This window comes from Chiroxiphia lanceolata, chromosome 5 (genome assembly GCF_009829145.1).
Source record: "Chiroxiphia lanceolata isolate bChiLan1 chromosome 5, bChiLan1.pri, whole genome shotgun sequence".
Taxonomy (NCBI): domain Eukaryota; kingdom Metazoa; phylum Chordata; class Aves; order Passeriformes; family Pipridae; genus Chiroxiphia; species Chiroxiphia lanceolata.
This window is the reverse complement of record NC_045641.1, coordinates 61,643,297-61,666,079: the sequence shown is the minus strand read 5'-3', so window position 1 is coordinate 61,666,079 and position 22,783 is coordinate 61,643,297. Positions and strand designations below refer to the sequence as shown.

Sequence of the window (22,783 nt, the reverse complement as noted above, 5' to 3'; positions counted from 1 at the left end):
GTTCAATCCTGAATAGTTTTTAAATGAGTTAAAATATAAGAACAAACAAAGTGTAACTGAAATGCAGATGGAGGGACCAGTCAGCTCCTATTACCTAAAGCAACACAGGATAGAATACATAAAAACAGCAAGGGTTTTGCTGTACAGTATCCAAGGTAATAAGATGCACACCTTAGACATAAAAGGACTATCTTTACAGACACTGAAAGGGAAAAGAAAAATAAACACAAAACCTTTAAGTGTTGGATTGACCTGCAAGAAAAGGCTTTGACAACTAAAATTCAGTGTTGTAAAACAGGTGAGATGAAAGATTATCAAAAGAGTAATCTCCAGAGGGACACAAAGCAAACAGCTAGGGAAAAGCACAAGAGGAAGTTTAAAATGAACATTTAGGACTTTTTTCCCTGTAATTTGGGGACTACATATGTCACACTCCCACTGGCAAGGCTATTCTGTATTAATCCAAGTTTATTTCCTGCAGAATACTACTGGGAATATCCTGCACTACCAGAAGACCAACCATGACCCAGAAGACCTCAGATACTCAGCCTATCTATGAGTCAGCTATTCAAACTGCTACAAGCTTATCCAAAACGGCTGTTTCTCATTACATTGTGCTTTAGTCACATACTGTCCGTCCTTGGGCTGGTGCCACTTCAATCCTCTGAACAGGAACACTGAAGGAATTTCTTGAAGACAAACTATAATGCCTGAGCATTTCATGGTCCAAAGGGCCTGCCTTAAATAGGTCATCACAACCTGTAAACAGGCTTCCTTGTTTTCCATTTACCTCCTACTTTGTCCCACTGAAGAACTCCACATACGGTTCGAAATTCACGTTAGCTGTGAACTAAAAAGCATTATCCGGGAAAAAAAAGTTTAAAATATTCCAACACTGTTTCCATACAGTGAAATATCTGATGTTCTGTGCATGTGCATCATATACAAAAATGATTCATAGTTTTGAACACTGAAAAAGTTCCCTTAGCCAAAAAGATATGTGAAAACCTCTTTAGCACCATGGCTCTGTCTGAACACTCCTAATGTGTTCAGCAAGTATGCATACACAAAAAGCCATGGAAGATGGAACTCAAATGAAAGCAGTTTGTCAGAAAAGCTGCACAAGTGTTCTGGTACTGCATCCCTTGCTTCACTGGCAACAACTACATTTCTGTGGGGATAAGAGTGGGTAAGTAGATTTGTGACATTCCATATTTATGTTTAATTTAAATTCCTTGCCCTACCACACAATTCCAAACAACATCCCAGTAAAACAATTCTAATTAAGCTGAAGACAGTATCATAAAGATAATAGACAAAGATCTGGTTTTAGCCTGAAATCCACTAAATACTTCTTTAACAAGCAGACAGGCTTACTCTTGCTACAAAGAGTCAGTAAAGAATTATCTTCCCCCACTCCTGAGATAACCAAGGCTACACAAGACTCCTTTTTCACAGGCAGAGACAAATCTCTGGACAGATGCCTATCAGAGCAGCTATATTCATTTTCAGAATAAGAGCCTTCTGTCCAACTACTTGGCAACAGGATGTGAATAGAGGCAGGACAAGTCCATTTAAGCACCAGCCTGGAAGCACCTGAAAATTAGCTCCTTTGAGGTTCTCTTACCACTCCAACATTTTCTTAATTAACTCAGAAACCATCCAACGGCAAGATAAACTTTGCAATCAAAATTCTAATACTTGAATGCTTACTATCTAGAGATACTGATGAAAACTCCACCAATTCCTTTTGAAGAGTGTCAGGTAGCTTTGTAATTTTTCCTCCTTAAGACCCCACCGCTACAATATAAAAGAATTTTTCCACAGAATGGTTATGATCCAAACACAGAAGTCAGCACTTTCAAGAGACAGCTGGGTGAAATAATCTCTTGAGAGCCCAATTCTAAGACCTCTTTTGCTAGGGGATCAAAAGGTGAAAGTGTCATTAAACAGTGTTAAAATCTTCAAAACATGAGAAAATTTCTAAGACAGTTTTCTTGTTATTGCCACAGGGTTCTGTGGAATTCTCATACACAGGGTTCTGTGGCAATAGATCTTCTAGTTTCTTAGTGTGGGCCACAAAACTGAATTATTTCAAAGGAGACAGAGAGGGAAAAATGAGGATTTTAACAACTCCTTGTTCTCTAATTGTTTACTAAAAATGAGGGCCAAGTATAAGCACCTGCTGCTGCAGCACTTCAGAAGTATTAGAAAGTCTTCTGTAGCCAGCAATAGTATTACAGTACAGAGTAGCACGTGTTAAAACTCAAAATTTATAATTAACTGCACCAGCATCGATATTTAACAGCCTGCAATTGTGAAAGACCAACAGATCATCCAATGAGCAGGAGCTGGAGAAATGAATCACAGCCTCAGAGTTGCAGTCCTATCTTCAAAGCTCTTAGCAGGCTGAAAAATTTATGAACAGGCATCTTCAGAATGAGTTGCAACATACCTGTCCATCAGAAACAGACATTCCCCCTTGTGATTTCACTTTGCAAGTAATAAAATCCAGACTGCATTGCAAACAAAGAACTGCAGTTCCCCCCCATACCCCACTTGCTCTTGCCCTGAGCACTCTGGCTGCAGAGGCTGAGAGGTTTTTGATGCTATTTTAATCTCTCCTATGCTTCCAACACATGTTGGATCTCACAGATCTTTCTTGTAATTTCCTATTTTAAAGTATGTTTTCTCAGATAGACCTGGTTCATACTCAGTCACCTTCTGCTGAAGGTCCCCACAACCACTTGGTTTGGTTCTGCATCTGCAGAGCAAATTATAGCTCAATACCAACCAAGAGACAGCTTGAGCACTTTCAACATACTAAATTGCTGACTCAGTGCAAATGGCTCCATTTCAGAATTAGTCATACATATAAGGCTGTGAGGTGGAAACTGAAATTTGTGCCACTATGGACTCTTCTTATCTCAACTGACTTCAGTGTGCTTGTGTCTAAATAAGGGCTTCACACAAGATCTCCTGGCAGTGACCAGCTATGTAGAAATAGGATGCTTTCCTCCAAAATTCACGATCTTTCCAAAGACAGGCAATGGAATGGGATGGTATCATAAGAACATGGTAAAATCTGAAGACCACAGAAGAGATTAGAGTTACCTACAAGAATTACACCCAGAATTGCATTTAAAACATGGAGGTAACAGTTTCCAAGCAATCCAAGGGATAACTGCCTTTTCTTATTATGAGCTACTGCCAATCCTTCCTTCCAAAGCACTTTCAAGTTTCCACTTCCCAGGAAAGGCAAACAACATTAGACATAGCACAGACCTGGCTCTGAGCTAATTAAAAAGGAATTCCCATACAATGTTTTAGATACTAAACACTAAAACAAAACTAAAAGCAGTGAAGTACTATTCTGATTATAGCTACGTTTAGACTGTTTATACATTTTTTTGCAGTTGTTTCATTTATACACTTTATATATTTTTCTCTGGACTTTTATTTTTCTCCTTCTTCTGAACAATCATGACTACTATCCACAAAAAAAACCCCACACCACAAATGTTTCCCTAACTCAGCCTTTTGTATAAGAACAGTGTTTGCTGGTAGACCTATTCACTTAAACCCTGAGCATCCTGAGTCCAAATTCATGTGAAAAATCCAAAAGGTACTTAAAAAGAACAAACTGTAAATATACAAACTTCTGTATTTTAAAATACATTAGACAAAAAAAAAAAAGATAATTGCCAAATCTAGTAAAAAATAAAATTATATATTCCATTCTATCTATATCATTTTTCCCCTCAAGGCTGATATGAAAGCAGACAGATTTTGACAAGGGCATTTGCTTTCAAAAGAATAAAAAAATTCACTGTCAAGAACTCAATTTAACTACAACTAAAGTCATCTGAGTAGTATTTTCATAGATGCTTCCATCAGACTAATTACAACATATCAGTACCAAAGCTGGTTCTCCACCTCTGAACACTGAAGAGCTGCAAAGTCTGCTGCTCGTGCAAATACAGAGGCTGCTGTTCCAAGAAACATTTGCTACTTGAAAACTTCAATGCCTGTTTCTCTAGGAACTTACATCATGGGAAGCAAGCAATTTCTGAGATATTAAAATTTACTTACTTAAACAGTTTGAACACAAACAAGTGAACTGAATTACATTGTACAGCATGTGCAAGTCAAACCTTCAGGGTGGGAAAGCTGTACAAAGAGTAATTATACATTTGTAAAACCAAGCCAACGCACATTGTAAGTTGAACAAATTGTTTCATATGGCATCACATGGATGCTCACACAGACTATTCACAGGCTGCAACATGGATCAAGCCTTTAGAGTTTAAAAAAAACTAAGTCTACTCCAGAAAATGTCACTTATTATTTAAGTTTCATTATCTGAAAACTCTTTGCTTGGAAATATTTCTTCAGGGTAAAGACAACACACCTGTCTCAACACTGCTTTTAGGCCCCTGCTTCACAGCTCTGAAGAGCAAAAGCTTACAGTGCCAATGGATGCAATAAAGCAAGCGTTTTCCTCTGAAGCATCTGTAACATCTTGGCTGAAACTTCTTAAGCAGTTAAGCTCAAGACAGACACTTGGCTTGAAAACTTGCAGCCCAGGTGGTTAAGATACACACCAGTTGGGCAACTGAAAACAGGGTCTTACAACAGGAATCAAATTTAAGTGGTGCTACCTAATGTATTAGTCCCATGTGTCCTGACAAAGAATTTAACAGTAGATGACCCCTAGGTAAATATAGAGCATTACCAACACATTTCTTCCAAAGACAGCTTGTAAAATTACAGAGCCAAACTCCAGGAAAGATACATGCTTATGCTACAGAGCTGCCCTCTCAATCTGCCTCGCTCGCTGTGCAGCCCAAAAAGTGCAGTAACAGAGCTCAGGATGCAGCTTCCCAACACTGAATGAGTGAGCTGTGCTCCCACTCAGGAGGAGAAAACACCCGACTGACATCCACGGTCAGTGCCTGCAGCACCCACACTGCACACCCAACACACACAACTGATTGCTCAGCTCTGAGCCCTCAGACACAGACCCTTCCATTACACTGCAGTCCAGGTTAAAACCAAAAGGTTTCATGGCATCAGACAACACCTATTTCCAAGGTATTTCCAGTTCCTGAGGAGGATACAGCTCACCTGGAAAGAGACACATGTGGTTCCTTAGACTAAGGTCAGTAGTCCTGTTGAAGGAATCCAGCCCAGAATGAACAAGGACAAATATGATCATTTTCATACTTTCAAAAGAAGTAAAAAATAGGTATCAACTGGCACATTATGCCAACTGATGGGTGGTAATGCAAAGAAGTTCAGGTATATGTAGCTTCTGAATAATTTTAACCAACATTTTAGGCATTGTCACCAAATCTCAGACTGAACATTCAAATACAAAAGTGTCTTTGTAGGATTTTGACAGCACCACCCAGAGGGGTTGCAAAAGTAAGCAACATGTCTCTTCATATCACTTCAGGGTGTAAGAGCAAAATCCTACGAAGCTTTTAGAATAGAGTTACTGAAAAGAGCTAGCAACTATTGCTTCATTTGCAGATCCTTTTCTGAATAAAAACAGAAAAACTGAGGCACTAAGGTGACATTTTCTGAAGCACAACACTCCAAACACAACATGTGAAGCTCCACCCTTTGAACTACCTCAGTAACTCCAGCGGGTGTTTTCCATCCAAAGCTCCACAGCCGCAATATCCAAATTGGATCCACAAGTGATCCAGAGGGATAAGTTGACTGCTTAGAAGAAGACAAGAGGAAACACAGCAAGGTGAGAGACTAGACAATACACATCATCTCCTTGACCCTCAGGATCAAAGAAAATCATCCACAACCTATAAGGCACTAAAAACCTAATACTGCCCCACATCAGTAACAACCATGGAAAGCAGCTGCAGCGCCTCTCAAGTCTATGGGGAAGCCACCTTCTGTCCTTAAGTTTATCCTGCATCGCTTTTTTCAGGGAAACTGGTATACTTGTCATGGAATAATCAGCTGGGTCCCTACAGTTAACTTATACAGTATCACTAGTCCTAGTCAGACATTAAATTAGAAGCCAAGTTACAAGACTTGTAACTTGTAAACCAAGATTCCTTATCCAATCAACCTTTTTTTGTGTTGATGCTACAGCAGGAATCATGCAGGAACACAGAACAAAAATAATGACAAGGATTTCAAAAGGAACAGGATAAAAAATAAACAAAAACCCCCAAACAAACAAAAAACCCGTAAACAATAAAAAACCCAAACAAAAACCAAAACAACAGAACCCACCACCACCACCAAAGTGCTATTATTTGGAGTTTCCAAGTTACACCATCACCAGTCATGATTAGTATTAGATATGCTGAGTTTATGTGGACATGTGGTTGGATACAAACTGTCTCTGTGCTTCCACTATTCAGCAACAACTAAAAATCAAACCAGCCACAGATGCTTACAAAAAACTGAAACTAAACTGATAAAAATGGAAAGTAATTCAACTCGATTTCCCCACTAAGACAGTCAATCCCCTCTTATCTTTGGTGAATGTGCCAAAGTGCACAGCACCACGACCCTTGATCTCTGCTTGACAGAAGTCATCATTCAAGACTTAAGATATTTTGCTATCCTGGTATATCTAACAGACTGTTCAAAACCCACAAAACACAGCTAGGCTAACTGCTGTATTTGCTATTTCTGAGAGCACACACTGATGACTCCCAGACCCTCAAACTGTAAACCTGTAACTAAACTAGAAAATGACCGTTCAGATGAGGTTCCAGATGAAAGATTTCCTAGCATGTTGTCACCAAAACAAGAGATCACACGCCAATGTACGGCTGAAAAAACACCAACATTTTTCAGAATACGACCTATCCCAGACAAGTTATTTTACAGAAAGTCAGAGAACAGGAAAAAGTGAAGTCCATCACAATTCTGAAGCAACACTGCAGACTTTTTAACAAGCATATATATCCACAAACACCACCAATATGTCAGAGGAAAGCATGTTCTCAGTTCCTGGCATCTAGACCAACTGCATGGATTCAAACAGAAGAGAAAAGTTTCCACACATGCAATTCAAAGGTCACAAAATCCTCATTAAAGGACTCCAGGACAGCTTCTGCCTCCCTCTAGACTCCCCAGACCCATAGAGCTGCAATCAATGTTATACTGGCTGCATGGGCTTCTATTGCACAGGCACTGCATCACGGAATTCTGCAAGCTGGAAAAAAACCACTTCTGAAACACCAAGTAGCTGGAAGCAAAAGTGAGATCCCTGCAGCCAAAGCAACCCAACCAGACAATGCTTTGGGGTTTTCTTTTGGGGTTTTTGGTGGGTTGTTTCGAGGTATTGCTTTTTTTTAGCCCTGCAGAGACCACGAGCCACCGATGTGGTCAACTGCATTTATTGTTCTGTTGTCTACAAGTATTAACCATAGACATTAAAAATATCTTAGCTACCTGATCAAGAAAGCTTTTCAAAGCAACAGACACGATTCCTCTCAAGGTTTGAGAAACAGGTGGTTTCACTAAACTGAGGCCAATTTCCCCATTTGTTTATGGGGTTTTAGCAGCCTGTAGTTATTGCAAATTTTTGTTTTGTTTCCAATTCAGTTTCAGTCCTATACTGTGCAGTCTTCATTATCCAAGAAATACAATCTTGCTTTACATTAGTTTTCTGCACACAAGCTATTATAAGTTAATGACCATGCCCATTCTCCCATTTAAGTGTTTTTCAGTCATGGACTTAGCACTCAACGTCTTTTTTATGGCACTTTGTTTCACATTATGCTCAGCAACCCATGCAACACATTGCATTTTGCAACCAAATAGCCAATGGCCACTGGCAGACTTCCCCACTGCACCCCCTTTCTCAATATTATTGGAAGAAATAGCCTTATTCACACATGGATGGCAGCAAAAACCCTCTGCAACCTGCAAAATCAAGTTAACCCCCTCAATTATCAGTATCAAGTAAATTTATTTCAACTCTCACTGCATTTGATTTGTTGTTACTTAGGATCACATAGGTACCTCAGCTTTTTTGCTAGAAATCCATATTGAAACAGATTGAAGATTATCATCTGGCCAAAAGACCAGGGGGTAAGTCTGGATAAATGTTCTTACTTAATAAACTACAGAAGGAAAGGAGACAAGTACACTTTAGAGCAATCCTTTAGCCACTTTAGGAACAGCATCACTAAAGTATAAGATCAGTGGATGAAACTTTATCACCACTATAAGAGGACATCAGTAATACTCTAGAAAAAGAATTATAACTTCATCTGAAAAAGGAATTTGCATTTAAATGGCATGGTTTCATTCTTTGTTCTTTAAGTGAGTCTTAGACTATTTCTAACAGCCTCACAGGACAGCTTTTAGAGTAATGGTCATGGCCCTCTAAACTAACAACCTGGTCACCAACTTGTGATCCCAGTGACTCCTGATAAACTCACAGCTGTTGGACTGAGTATTTATACATGAAACAACTGACGTATTTCCATCTGGTCTTCATGGCAAGAGGATGACTATATAGAATGGCAAATCACTCCTGCTTCCAAACAAAACTCAGGGAAGAGGAAAGGGAAACTGCTGAGCTGGACTGCCCTTGACCCATGACAAACAGACAACTCAGCTGTCACTTATGTTTTGGTCATTTGAGTAGCTGCAGAAAGTATATCTGAAATGAGACACCCTATTCAGCTGAAGCTCAATCTAGTCCATGGATTTTTTTCCCTTCCTGGAAAGAAATTTGGCTTGAGAAGGGGGAAGGGAGAAGGCAAGAGTATAAGGCAAATTCCCAAGAGAACACTAAGCACATTTCCATGGATAAGATTGATTTACCAGCTGGAAAATCTAAGTTTGGAAGAGGCGGTTCCAGGAGTCAAAATTTAGATGCAGGTTTTAAACATGCCCATTATTCCTTTACACAAGGTAGCTGAATGCAGATACAAAATCTGCTTCATTCCAGAGTGCAGGGGTGAGTATGGTGAGACAAAAAATATAAAAATAAAAATCCTTGTTTTGCCATATGGCCTATACAGGGACCACAGGAGGATTCAGGAAGACCAAAGTTAGAAAATAAAGCAAAAACCAACACTGGCAATGACTGATACAGTGTTTTGTTGGGGGGAGGAATGACAATACTTCCGGAACAGGTAAGAAGCAAAAACAATTACCATTCCCACACAGGAACAAGAGAAACAAAAGATACCATTTCCCTGAATATTAATGCCAGAGAAGATAAGGACAGAAGTCAAAGGGAAAGTGGAAAATAGTTTTCTGCATCATCACCCAACTCATTCTTTCCATTCTAAATTCCAGTACCAACTTCCTCACATTTCATACTCCTCTTAAGTGACAAATTATACTTAAAACATCACTTTGCTCACAGTCTGCTGCTTTTTAACTGCAGTCATCCACACCAACTTACTTTACGTGCTTATCAGTTGCGTCAGAGCCTCGCATTTATCAGTTATTTAAATAAAGTAGCTGCAGCTCCTTCAAATCTTACAAGCTTACCCAAACCATGTGGCTTGTTGCAAGAAGTTATCAAGACCAGAAGTTGAGCAACATTCAGTTTTGGACGTGCTACAACAGTACAATCACACATCATAAGCATAGTTCGGAAATTCAGTGTTATCTTAAAACCTGCCACATTAGAAGCCACGACTGTTTTCTGACAGAGGTCAAACCACTGTAGAACTGCAACAAAGCAAACCTTCAGTTAAACAGTTCAGAACACCAACCAGCAATTTGCAGTAATGCTAAATAACAGAGGCCAACACGAAAAGAATTTTGGGAATTATTTTGCTGATGTTGAAAGTACAGCCAGCTCCTTTAGCACAGCTGATCCTGGCTTACTTCCTTTGGTTGGCCTGACCTAATCTAAAAGCTACTTAAAGCTTTCTTCTCAAAACTGAACCATTTCTTTGCTTCACCATTGTGCACTGGTCATAGTTTTCTCACGTGAAAAAAGGATTTCCAGAGTTCTTGTAGATTGTTCCCAATGAGTTTATCAGCCATTTCCAATTAAAAGCCCTATCACTCATATGGTTTAGAATCTAAGGATGCTTTCTCCCAGAAGCCAAGGAATAACAGGATTTTACAGTACAGGTTTATCAAGCAGAAGCCATTTATACCTTGGGTACACTGGGAGTTTTCCCAAAATCTCTACATTTGGAGCAGTGAGACTACAAAGTTTTTCTCACTCTTGTTCAACTCCACACTTTAGACCTATTCAACTGTATAACTTAAAAAACTGATCCAGAAAACCTTCTGGAACAGTTAATCATCCACCACTAACTAGGCCACAGGTGCTGGTTTGGGACTGATGTCTCTCCAGTTCCAAAAAAACGCTTTCAAACACCTAAATTATGGCCACAAAGTTCTACAAAGATGAAATGTGCAGGTTTGCAATCTATTACAAAATACTAAAATACCCACAACATAATGCTCGTCATTACTGGCTGCTGCCCTTCTGCAGCTCAAAGTCTGAATATATACATAAAATGACTCTATATGTTCATGAATATTACACAATTATTTAATCTGCAAGTCTGTAAAAAAAAAAAAAAGAGAAACTGAGGCATGTCAACAGTAGGTACCTTATTCCATAAGTTATTACTAATCTAAGAATATAAAGGAAAGTGTTTCAGCAAAAACCAGTGAAGAAACCCACAAACATTAATTCAAGTATTATATTAATGGTATTTTCATGAGCTAGTTGTTAATAGCAATCAATTCACTGTTTTAAACTGGCCTGGTCCTAAAGCTTTAAAATGTTATATACATACTAAGAAACAAGGTTTTTTGCTATTCCTCATCTTGTCTTGTAAATGCCTTTTCAACTCTCAAAGTTCCTTAGAAGAAACTACTTAAGTCAAAAATAGGAACAGATTTGAGAGTCTCCAACACCAATAAATTGAACATCAACTCTGCTAAGTTTTCTGGGATTCACCCAAATTTGAGAAGTAAGATTTCATACTGGAAGGAAGAAAAACATTTTTATTGAACCACAGTCCCAAGATATAGACAAGGCTGTTTTTCCTATTTGGAGTAAGTGTTATCATCTGCATTTAGTCATGTTCAGTTGCATTGAAATGCTTGAAGGAAACCCGAGTATTAAAGGCAGCTTATGACAGATCTTCAGGTATAGGACACATGCAGTACACTCAAGTACTACTTTTAAGTCTTCAGCAGCACCCTAGAGTTCTTCACCTTTTTTTTTTTGTTCCTAAGGGTAAATACTGAACCTCAGGTATGTTCAGGCTTGTACAATAAGATCAGCAGAAGAAATCCTACCAACACCTTAACTGGCTCACAGTTGCCATCAAGAGGCAAAAAATTTCAAATTCAAGTGCCCTGTGTAATTCACCACCATCCCCCCCACCTGGCACAGATAACCTAAAATGCATTTCTGCTTTTGAGTCTGCAGAAAGAAGCTCAAGATGCACATAAAGGAAGTAGAAAAAGCCACAGGAAAAAAAAAATTCTAAAACTAAAGTCTTATTTTTGTATCAGACATTTCTGCAGCTTTGCCACTTTTAGCACACTGTTCCTGGCAAACCTAACAACCCACTAAGCCCCAAATGATGCTAAATGCAAACAAAAAACATGCCCTCAAAGAGCATTCTACATACTGTCAATCTCTACTTGTCTACATCCAGAGAGAGCAATATTAAAAAAAAAAAAAATCAAAAAAAATATAATCAATCACTTTTCAGACAGTATTTCTTACTGAAGGACACTTATCTGAACAGATTGGTTCAAGAACTCTCCAACTCAAGTTGTCTCACTCACCACATTTTTTCTTTAAGGAGGACTCATAGACTGAGTCCAAATCAGCTATAGCAAAACAGAGCACATAAACTTAGCATCTTGCATTTTACAGACAGTCAATCTACATTTCCCAAATGAAAGCATACCATAAGCAGCTGAATAAAGAATGAGACAAACCAAATATAGTTCTATGTTGGAAAATATTTGTAAGAATAAAAGTCTCATTTAAAAGGAGCAGATTTGAAAACAGACATGGTAACATTTTGCAGTATTTAAGCAAAACCTGCTAACAGTTCAGAAATTGCCATTAACAGATGCATATTACATAACTGTACACAGATTTGCAGATCCTTAAGATAATCAGCCTGGATATGCTGAAGCTTTTAATAGCAATATTTGTGGGTTATTGTTTGTATATCATTAGTCTATCCCAGGATAGAAGAGGTCAAAAAAACATTCAGACAGGGGTCGTGAACTTGCCAGCAACAATCAGCAAAGAAGAAACAAGTCACAGGTTACCCTAAGAGAGGAAAATGTCCAAAGAAAACTGGGTAACCCCATCAGTTGGATAGTTTTAAACTATCATAAGACTCTACTAACTGGCCAAAACCAGACAAAATGCACATAACTATTGGGATCAGCTTTGTCCTTTCATTTAGTTCAGCATAGCTGTTTGAGATTTGCCCCAATTACATACAAAGAGATCAGAACTCCTTTTCAAAATCTTTTAAATGGTGGCAATAAACTCACAATCACATAATTGGGGTTTTCCATTTCTAGTTTCCTGCTTTCTGTGGCTAGTCTCAAATCTGCTATCAGAACTATCTTCACCTACCGATGCAATGAAACTAGAAATGACTGAAACATGCAGATGAAAAGGATGATCCAGAACAGCCAAACAGAAACAACAGAGCTTCTGCCTCACATAAGAGATCTAACAAAGCTTATTTTCCACGCCATCTGCTATCTTACTAAAGCAGAAAAGTAGAAGTTCAGTGGATAGCTATTGAAAGGTTCTACCAATGACTGCTTATTTAATAAAGGCAATAGGATCAGAACCACTCTGGACTATGGCTCAAAATCTAACTTGTGATGTGGATGCTGTCAGAGTTGCCAAAGCTTCCTCTGTGTTTTGATCTTCCTGTTAACATGCTAGAAAGAGTCCTGCCAACCACCTGTGAAATTAGACAAGCTGAAATGCACCACAGTGATCCTGTCCTGAGAACAGACACTTCAGAGAATTGCTGTCTGTATATCACTGGTATCATTGCCAACAGATGAACCAGATCACTTCAGAGAATCATGTTCTCAGGCACACAGAGTGTCAAAAGCAAAAATAAAAAAAAAAAAAAATAGCATCCTCTCATTAAAACACATTCATTCCAGTGTCTTTGATTTATCACTTTGAAAACTCATGGACATTTTAGTTACAAGGTAGACAGCCACCAATATACAACATACTTTCTGGAGGATTTCTAGATTCTAAGTATACAGGCAGCACTCCCAAAGGTTCTGCTTAGACCAAAAAGGACAAACACAAACTTAGCAGTTTGTCCCTCTGAGTGATTTAGAATGAGTTATCCTCATAAAAACTGCTTACTGCTTAATACTTACACAGCTTGTGGAAGGCTATGATATTCTAACACCACCAGTTCCAATTTTTAACTGGCTGCAGTTTCCTTTGCCGAAAAATAAACTGAGAGCATGTTAAGTTGCTTGAGATCCAGGTAAAGTAACACAGTGCTGCTTGGAATTCCCCAGGCAAATCTGGAAGTGCTTCAGAATAATCTGGGTATGTGCAAATGCACCTGCCACCACCAGGTGAAAACGACAACCAAAATGAAGTTCAGAAGTATGTTTGAGAACTGAATCTGAATTCTGGTCACTGAATTCCATCCCAGTTATTTTATTCTGGCTTATTAGAAAAAAGATCTGTGATGATCTCGCTGCACGGATCTCCTTTTGGGTCAAGAGGACTGCATAGCACAGAACATTATTAACACAAAGTTTATCCTCTGCAGAATGGAGTTAAGGAGTGTTCTCCAGGTTGTGCCCACAAGACAAGAAGTGAACAAGCTCCCTCTCTCAAAGATGACAAGTGAGGCACAGATTCAATCCTAGTCACTTCTTCCCTTCCCCCAGTTCTCCCAAGTGGAATGAAGGCAACCAAAACCACACATTGAGAAATGCTGGTATGACAATTTGCAAATATACTGAGGAAGCTGGAAATAGGGTAAAAAGAAGGATATGTGTGGTATCTTGACCATAAAATACTCGAACACTCTTTAAGTAAGATTAAGTACATACCCCAAATGATTGTCACAATAAGCTATAAGACAGTCCTAGGGGCTGTAAGCAGCTTCCACAAAAATACTTAAGAAGTCAGTATAAAATTTGAGACTCATTCATCTGGACACAAATTTATACACTAGACTTGAAAAGATTTGCAGATGGTTCATGTTAGATAAAAGCCTTCAACTACTCCAAGAAATCGATTTTCAACACTACAAATCCTCCTGTTTAGAAGGGAAATTGTTTCAAGTATACTGGAAGAGTGTTTTTCCAGACGTGGTGTACACACATCGTGATCAAGTTAAAACCATGGTATCATTATCTGAAGTTTTAAGAGTCAAAACCAGTAACTTTCTACCATCTGCAAGTAAAAAAAAAAAAAGAAAAAAAAAAAAACACACACACATGCTCTGCCAAGAGAAAGTCCTCTGCCCAGCTGCAGGAGCACTGCAAACTTACATGGTATTTATTATCTTCCTTATAACTCAAATGCTACATCCATTATGTAGACTAAGACACAGTTGAAAATATGAACTTAAAGGCTAAAACTGAAAAATACTCAGCTTTCATTTCAAGTCAACCCTGATTTGAAAGAACAAATTAGTAATCTCGAAAAAAAGGTTGGTAATCTTTACAGGAAACGAGAGTTTCTGAGGAGATGCATGACAGGAAGCATCAAGGCTGCCACTGCTTCACACAAACTCTGTCACGTGCAGTAAGGAGAACCTGGGTGTCAGTCAGAGCTGGGATGTTCAATGAGCTGCTCTATGAAACAAAGCCAACAATGACAAAATAAGAAATAGAACATGTGGCCCAGAGGGATGTTGCTAACCAAAAGGCACTGAAACTGCACTGTACCATGCGCTGCATCCATGGAGACTACCACAGATCTATTACTGCTTGTTTTATTTATTACTCTGCTAGACAGCTCTCAAAGGACTCCATACAGGAGGTCTCCAGGGAGCTTTTATCAGGTGGGTTTGGTTTTTTTTTTTTCCTCTTTCAAGAAAAGATCATAGTCCTGGTACTTTTCCTTAACTCTCAAAAGTTTAGTTACGAAGCTGAGTGTTTTAAAGCACAACAGCCCAAAACAAATCTCATTTAAGAGATTTAATTCTGCACCTCTCGAACCCACACGAACTGACAAATAAGAGCCTGTTTATTCCCATAAAAAATGCTGCATTTTCAGAATGTACTTATCCGATTATCTTTATTGCCTCACAACCAGCCAGTTACAAATTGAACCACGGCCATCTCCAAAAGTGATATCCCTTTGAGGTAAGATTATTTCCCTAAGTAGAGGTCTCCTAACAGCTGCAGCTCCAGAATGTACTTTAAAGCTCCCTTCTCTCTTTCAGGGTCACCTTTGTCAAGTCTGAGGGAGCCTGACTACTGTTTATACTTCTGCAGGTAATTAGTCTGGCTCCTTTCCCATGTCATTTATCAAGTTGTCAATTGTATCAATTACAGCACAAACACTCAGGAATATGGCTGGGTTTTGTTCTTTAGCCGAAGGAGAAACTTTCACATCAGAGATCTGAAGCCCCTAAGTACCAGTAACTTGTTCTACCCTATGACATAGAAAACTAATGAAAATTTAGACCTTACTGCACCAAATTTCAGGCTTCCTATGTGCACACACCTCAAGACACTTGGAAATCCAGTGTAACCTGAAAGTGCTATAAACCCATTGTACACTTATGGTTTTACAGCATTTTACTATCAGTATTTTGGAAATCGTAGAGCTGAAAACAGAAGAAGAGCTAATAAGGACAGCAGGATGTTCACAGATTGTCACATATCTTGACTAATCTACATTTGTGACAATTATGCATCTGACCCAGGAGCAGTCATGAACAGGAGGCACACTGCTGCTGTTGCCACATGCAATTATGCTCACAGACTAGTAAAGTATTAAAAACACTGATGTGAAGTACCAGGTAGGCATGGGAGCCAACATACCACATTAGACTTGATCTCCCAGTAGAAGTCTTACAAAAAGTATTTTTAAATATTCAGAACTAAACCAGAGTTAGAGTTTTCAAAGAAGGCATAGTTGTCTCAGGATGCTGACTATTTCTCCAGAACTAGCAGAACATAATCTTTTGCCAATAGCACTTGACAATGAATTCCAGGTCCCTACTCCTCAGCTTCCTCTCACTGCAGAAAGGTCTTGATCTGGTTTTCCATTTTGCCTCAATGTAGCTACATAATTGTGCATCAGAGCCACTATCTCTGCAGTCGGGCCTCCTAGTGAGCAATATACAACCAGCTTTTAAAAAAAAGACACTACAGGATGCCACAGTTATGCGATACAAGACCTTTTTTGGTTGTCAGACTTGAACATGCAGCTTCTGAAACATTCTCAGCTCAGCCAGTCCAGAAAGCAAAGAGAATTTTAAGAATTAAACATCGACTTCAGCAAGCTGATATTTATCATGGTGAGCCCACGGTGGAGTCTATACTGCAGAGTATAGAAACTACATTCCATTGTTGTCTGCTGACCTAAAAATCACTATTAAATATAGCTTTAAGTCTACAAGATAAAGATAGGCATAGTTAAATCTGAAGTGTCACTAAAAGAAGATATACACCATATCCAAGCAACTTCCTCCACTGTGAGTTTTAAGTTAACATTGTTAGACTCAGACAAATTCTGACAGATGGAAATATTATTTAGTACCTCACTGCTTCCTGCAACAAAGTGACAACCAGTGGCATTATCTTTTACCAGACTGCACTACAGAATCTCATGGTTCACATTCAGCTATGGCATTATGCTTGTTCTCAACTCATTTTTCAGTGCTACTGCCTATGTGAAGAAAAATCCATTTGTAAGCTGAAGTGCTTGTACACCGCACTTGGTCTGTAGTTAAACATCTGCAACAGACTTGCACACATGTAACCCTACACCAATTTATTACTCAGATAATTTATAACTAAAGGCAGCCAAATTCATATTCAGCTTCCCCTCCAAGCAGGAACCAGCACAAACACTTCTTGCACCACTTCCACCCATCCAACTCACTTCTTAGCCCCAGAAGCTCTGTGTTGCTTAGGGGGAGCCCTCAAGCTCCTTTTCTCCTTCAGCAGCTCACGTGTTAAGCACAATAACCTGACTGCCACTGCACTGAAGCCAGGGTAAGCAACATATCAGCAAGGCAACACATTTGTGAATTGTATCTGCTGACTGACAAACTCACCCTTTCTGTGAAAGAACACAAAGCACAGGAGGGACACAGCACATACCAGACAAGCAGTGCTGTTCTCCAATGCACACAGTTTACCAAGAATGGATTTCCAACCAACGCAAATATCTTTCTAATAACAGTTGATAAATCGTGCTGCCTTTAAGGGAACACACTGTCCAAATGAAAGAAGATAAGCCTTTGCATGCCTGACAAATATACAGTTCAAAAAAGAGCCCATTTTACCTCCGTATCACCAAGCACACGTTCATATTAGAAAAGTTACTAATTTGAATGACATTGCCCAGAACAATAATTCTAGATACAAGATCCTGTAGTCCAGCAAGTGACTGTACTCTTCTCTAAATCAGAAGTTAAATGACAATCTTGATGTACAACCAACTCACACAGGGCCTCAGAGGGATGACACAGTAGCACTAAGATTTGGCTTTTACAGTCAACTATGTGACTCTTGCTACTTTTGGCATAAGAGTATTGCTTTGCATAGATAAACAATGCAACAGGGTAGGCATCACATTTTAGCCACAATGTTACCTGAACTGTGCAAAGGTGATGAACCACTCACTGCTCAAAAGTGATTCAGAAAGACTAACCAGTAACACATTTGTACAGGAAGAGTTATTTTACATTAAAATAGAAAACAGCAGTAGTTATCACTTTTGCCAACATCTATCTATTTAAAGACCATTTAAGCAGTAACCCTACCTACTATTTCACTCAATTTATGAGATGTGCTAATGACAACAGTAGGAGGCACACTTGACTCAGAATAACTAGAGTTGAGATGAATATATACAAGGGGAATAAAAGTATTTAAAGGCTAACACTACACTAACAATCTCCTTGCAGCAACTGAAGCTGAGCACTGGCATGAAGCAGCTGCTGCTGAGCTCTTCACAGCTCTACTGCACTCACAGCAGGGCAAATAAATCACATTTAAAATACCCACACCCAATATTTCAAATAGGTTCTGCTACAATTTGCTTCATATAGACAGGTCATGAAGTACACTGGGATAGCACATCAGTCACACCTGTGCTGGGTTTTTGTCACATTCAGCAAAGTTGACCCATCTTCCACAGATCAAGAAAAACCTAGAGTCTTGGCCAGGACCTTGGCTTGCTGGAGATACTAAGAGCACTATTTGGTGACCCAGTGAATTTCAGCTCTTCCTCCTGTTTCTTGCACAGTTCCACACGTCAAGCAAAAGGGGAACTACAAAGCAATCCAAGAGCCTTAAGGATATAGAGCAATATTCCCCAGAGTATCACCAACAACTTGGGAACACAAGCTGCATTTCACACACAGCCTCCAAACTTCCTCTGAAAGGAAGCAGATTGATAGAATCAGGTTTTAGTCTTTATTCATACAGAGCATATATATAGAAATGAGGTATAGTTGTGTTATTCAGCATTAAAAAGTCATTCTGCCAGAGACCATCACAAAATCTTCAGTAGAGCTGTTTAGAAGACCCTAGGGAGGTGGGACACCCCAGATGCCTATGCTTGCTGGCATGAACACAGAGAAGAAAAGCTCTGCTATCGCTGAGGAACATTATTTCAGGACAATTAAAAGCAACCATCAGTTAGTTATGGTTACAGTAATATAGCATGGAAGAAAATCATTCACATTTCCCTAATAAAATAATTATGCTTTGAAGGTTCACCAATCCTCAACCCATGGCATTCTGGAAAACCAGTAACATCTGAGTCCATCTTTGTGAACGCAGATCGTCTTTTGATACAAACCACGCATAACAAATATCAACCTGTCAACAATTATATTTTCCTAGAGAAAGAGGAGGATATACCCACCATACCAATAAATACCAAAGTCCTCCTCTTCCTTCTAGACACAAACAATAAGACTTAAGCTTAAAGTATTCTACTAGCTGTAGAGTCAAGCTCCTTCAGCAAATACTTTTAACAGCTATAAAATTTACATTGGTTTTTCAAACCTGTCACTTTGTACTGAGTCTCTTTATGAGAGGGAAACTACAGACTTTGGAATAATTTAACCCACAAGGCACTCCTGTAATGAATGCAGTTAACCTCTGAGCAAAACATCAGGTATTTTCTCCCTTACAAATATTTTCATTCATGCTTTTTGTAACCTGTCATTTTGAATACTACTCAAGAAATTCTTCAATCAGTTGAAAGCCCAGCAACATGCCCTTCATAAACGAGCTTCTTTATTAAATTCCTACAAAGAAGGTACTTCTTCAAACAGCTTGTCCACATGGTACCGATGATGATTAAGACACTTCAGAGGCAACATCAGTGAGAAACAACTGATGCCAAGCTGACATTAGTTTCTGATAAATGAAGATAAAAACATTTTTCAGGGGTTAAAGTCAGAGAACTCGAAAATTGCAAAGATTAAAATTTAAAATAAAAGTCCTATCACTTTGGTGGATTATTATTACCCTCACAGTTCAAATTGCACAAGTAAAGCTTCAGCAGAGCCCAACACTTGATCATTTCACTTTTAATTTAAAAGTAATGCTCAAACACACCACCACAGCAAGTACTTAGCTAGCATGGAAGAGCAGGGCACACTTAAGGGTCACAAAGAAAACTTTCTTCCACAGTCAGTAAGCACAGAATAATGGCAATAACATTATGAACCAAGATACTGGTAGAACACTTGAGCAAAGGCAAATATGAATACAAATTAAGAAGTCTCTTAATTCCCTCAGCTTGACTGGAACCGATTTAAAATTGCTTTTGAGAAAGTTTTGGTGGAGTTACTCCAATCAATAATTTGTGAGCAGCCAACTGCCTAAAAACCCTACAAAGACTTTTAGGACTTTGACCCAATGCTCTTTTGTCTGTCCTAAATTGGATGGAAACACAAACGATAATAAAGATGAAGGACACGAGCGTCTCTATGAATTGCACCAAAACCCAACACTAAGAAACAAGCACTAACCTTTTAACTTAACGCTAAGGCTTTGAAAACAAACTACTCCACCAGGTATTTGCTCCTGGTACTCCAAGCTCTTCCCACTTCTTTTAAGGTTGTTGCACAGCAACCTCCGTCTCAGTTACACAAGCTCTGACTCGAATGGAACTAAGGCTGTTCTTGCCATCGTTAGACTGGACTCCTACTGAACTCTGGCTCTGCTCAGGCTAGAAACGTGGTAACAGAGTAGTGTCTTAGGCCAGTCTAACCCACCAGTCATTTGGAAAGTTTAAACTTCAGGGAGTCTTCTAGAGCTTCAGAAAGAAGAGGATTTCTTTCTTTCCTTGTGCCTATTAACAAGTATGAACCTTAGAACTTGGAATGAAAAAAATCCAGCTTTGCAAAACTAAATTGTGTGAAACGCTCTATGACTTGTGTATATTCTAGAATTACCTCCTACAGGAATCCGCTGCCACAACACATGAAATGTCTGTGAAATTAACATTTTAGTATTTTTTCCAAAAGAAAAAACACCCAAACAAATTCTGAAAAACTAGGTCTAGCTCAAGCTGACATTTACATACACATTTTCCCCTCAGTCTCCCTGAAGCTGTACACAAGTATTTTTACAATCCTCCAAGCTACCTTTTGGAGGCGTAAAACGCAAGACGCTATACGGAACACAACTGTGGTACATTTCTTGATGAAAAACCTAAAACACTCTTCAGAGAGCACAGTATTTAAAATAATTAAAAGGCAAACTGACTCCAAGGAAAGGCTGCACCTTTCTTCCAAAGGACTGCCCCAGGTAAAGTCTGCAGCTCCTTCTGAATTAAGCAACCTCAAGCTGGTGGGTTTTACCTCCTTCAAGCACAGAGCCTAGCACCTGGGAGAGTGACTGTGCTCTGGTAATTCACAATTTTTATTTGTTTATTTTACCTGTAGCTCGCACCAGGCAACTTCCACGGTGGTTTCCGTATCCAGTCCTTTATACACAGTTTTGAAAGAGCCTCTTCCAATCTCGATGTCAAACTTCAGGAAGCGGCCATCCGGGGAGATGCCCACCGCCTTGGTCTCAAGCTCTTCGATATCTTCCTGCTGTGCTCTCCGCTCCTCAAATTCCCGGGTGGCAGCTGACAGGCTGCCAGCGGCACTGGTAGGGGGTAGCGCAGTTGCCTCGTCCCCCTCCTCCTCCTCCTTGGGCAGCAGCGGGGCGGCATCCTTGGCAGCTGGGGGCTCCTCAGCAGCCTGTCCTTCTTCCAGGGGGAGCGGGGCGGGCGGCGGCGGCTGCTGCAGCAGCGAGGGGGCTTGGGCGGCGCTGACAGCGGTGGAAGGGGTCGGGCCGGCACCCTCGGGAGGGGACACCAAGGGAGCTGCGCTGCCTCCCGAGACCGGGGCCGAGGACGCTGCGGGCTGCAAGCTGGGCAGCTCCAAGGCCGTGGCGTTGGAGTCGCAGATCACGCTCCGGCGGAAGAAGCGGTGCTCGGTGGCGGCCGCCCCCCGGCTGTCCTTGTCCATGGTGTGGCGGCGGCGCCGGTACTCCTCACTGCGGCCGCCGTTCCCCGGCCCGCCGTCCGACCCGCCGGCACCGGCGGCTCCGTGGTCGGCGGCTCCCAGCTTCTCCCCGACGGAGCTGTCCGAGCTGGAGCCGTTCTTGGGCGGCGGCGGCGGGGGCACCAGGAAGCGAGGGGCCGGGGCGCCGCTGCCCGGGGCGCTCCCCGACATGGTGCCCCGGGGGAGCGCGGCTGTGGCGAGGCGGCGGCGGCGGGAGGCGAGGGGAGGGCCGGTCACTGAGCGGGGAGCGCGCCCGGCCGCGGCTGCCGTTGCAGCTGCAACTGAGGAGGGTCCCAAGGGCTCCTCGCGGCGGAGCTGGGAGGCTGGGCCGGCGGGGTGGATCCCCGGTCAGCGTCTGCATCCATCCTGCAGCGGGGAGCCGGGCAGCGGGGCCGACATGGAGCACCGGGAGCCGACACGGGGCGCTGGGATGGAGCGGGGGGCGACGAGGGGAGGGAAACCCCGAGCACCCGGGGGGGGGCCCCCGAGTGGGGAGACGCCGGCGCCTCGCCCGGCTGCGGTTACCCCCGGCGATGGAGAGAGAGAGAGAGAGAGAGAGAGAGCGAGAGAGCGCCGGGCCGGTGCGCGGAGGGGAGGGAAAGGGGCCGGGAGCCGAGGAGGGAGCGGGGCGCAGGCCCCGCACACCAAGGGAGCCGCCGCGCTCAGTCACTCGCAGCGAGCGGGAGAGGCCCGGGCAGGCCCAGGGCAGGGAAAGGGGTCCCGGGGGCTCAGCCCCGCCTCACCGGGGCGCCCATGGCGGCCGCGGCCTCTCCACCGCCCGGCAGGCGCAGCCACCGCCCGCGCGGCCGGGCCGCGCTCCCTCCAACAGCCACGGCCGCCGCGCGCGGAGCCGGAAACCCTCCTCCTCCTCCTCCTTCTCCTCCTCCTGCTGCTGCTGCCGCCGCTCCTTCTCCTCCTGCCGCTGCTGCCCGCGGCCCGCAGCCGCCGCGCACTGGGGGCCGCCGAGCCAAGTCCGGGTGGCGCCGGGCTGGCAGTACCGAGCGCGGCCGCCCCGGCGACGCCTCCGCGCTAAATGGCGACGGGCGGGAGCCCGAAACCGACACACG

The 22,783-nt window shown here is 41.6% G+C and overlaps 1 protein-coding gene across 10 annotated transcripts in view; it reads right to left on the bottom strand.

Moving 5' to 3' along the window:
• Positions 1-22,567, bottom strand: part of WNK1 (WNK lysine deficient protein kinase 1) — a 102,537-nt gene extending 79,970 nt beyond the window's left edge. For 4 of the 10 annotated variants that reach the window (XM_032687645.1, XM_032687643.1, XM_032687646.1 and 1 more), the window contains exon 1: positions 21,102-22,565. In XM_032687645.1, the coding sequence (XP_032543536.1) occupies positions 21,102-21,887 (786 nt within the window). In that variant the 5' untranslated portion in view covers positions 21,888-22,565. Of the gene's footprint in view, positions 1-21,101 lie in introns of all 10 variants that reach the window. The other 6 variants (XM_032687641.1, XM_032687642.1, XM_032687649.1 and 3 more) reach the window with 4 other exon arrangements.
• Positions 22,568-22,783: the final 216 nt, after the last annotated feature.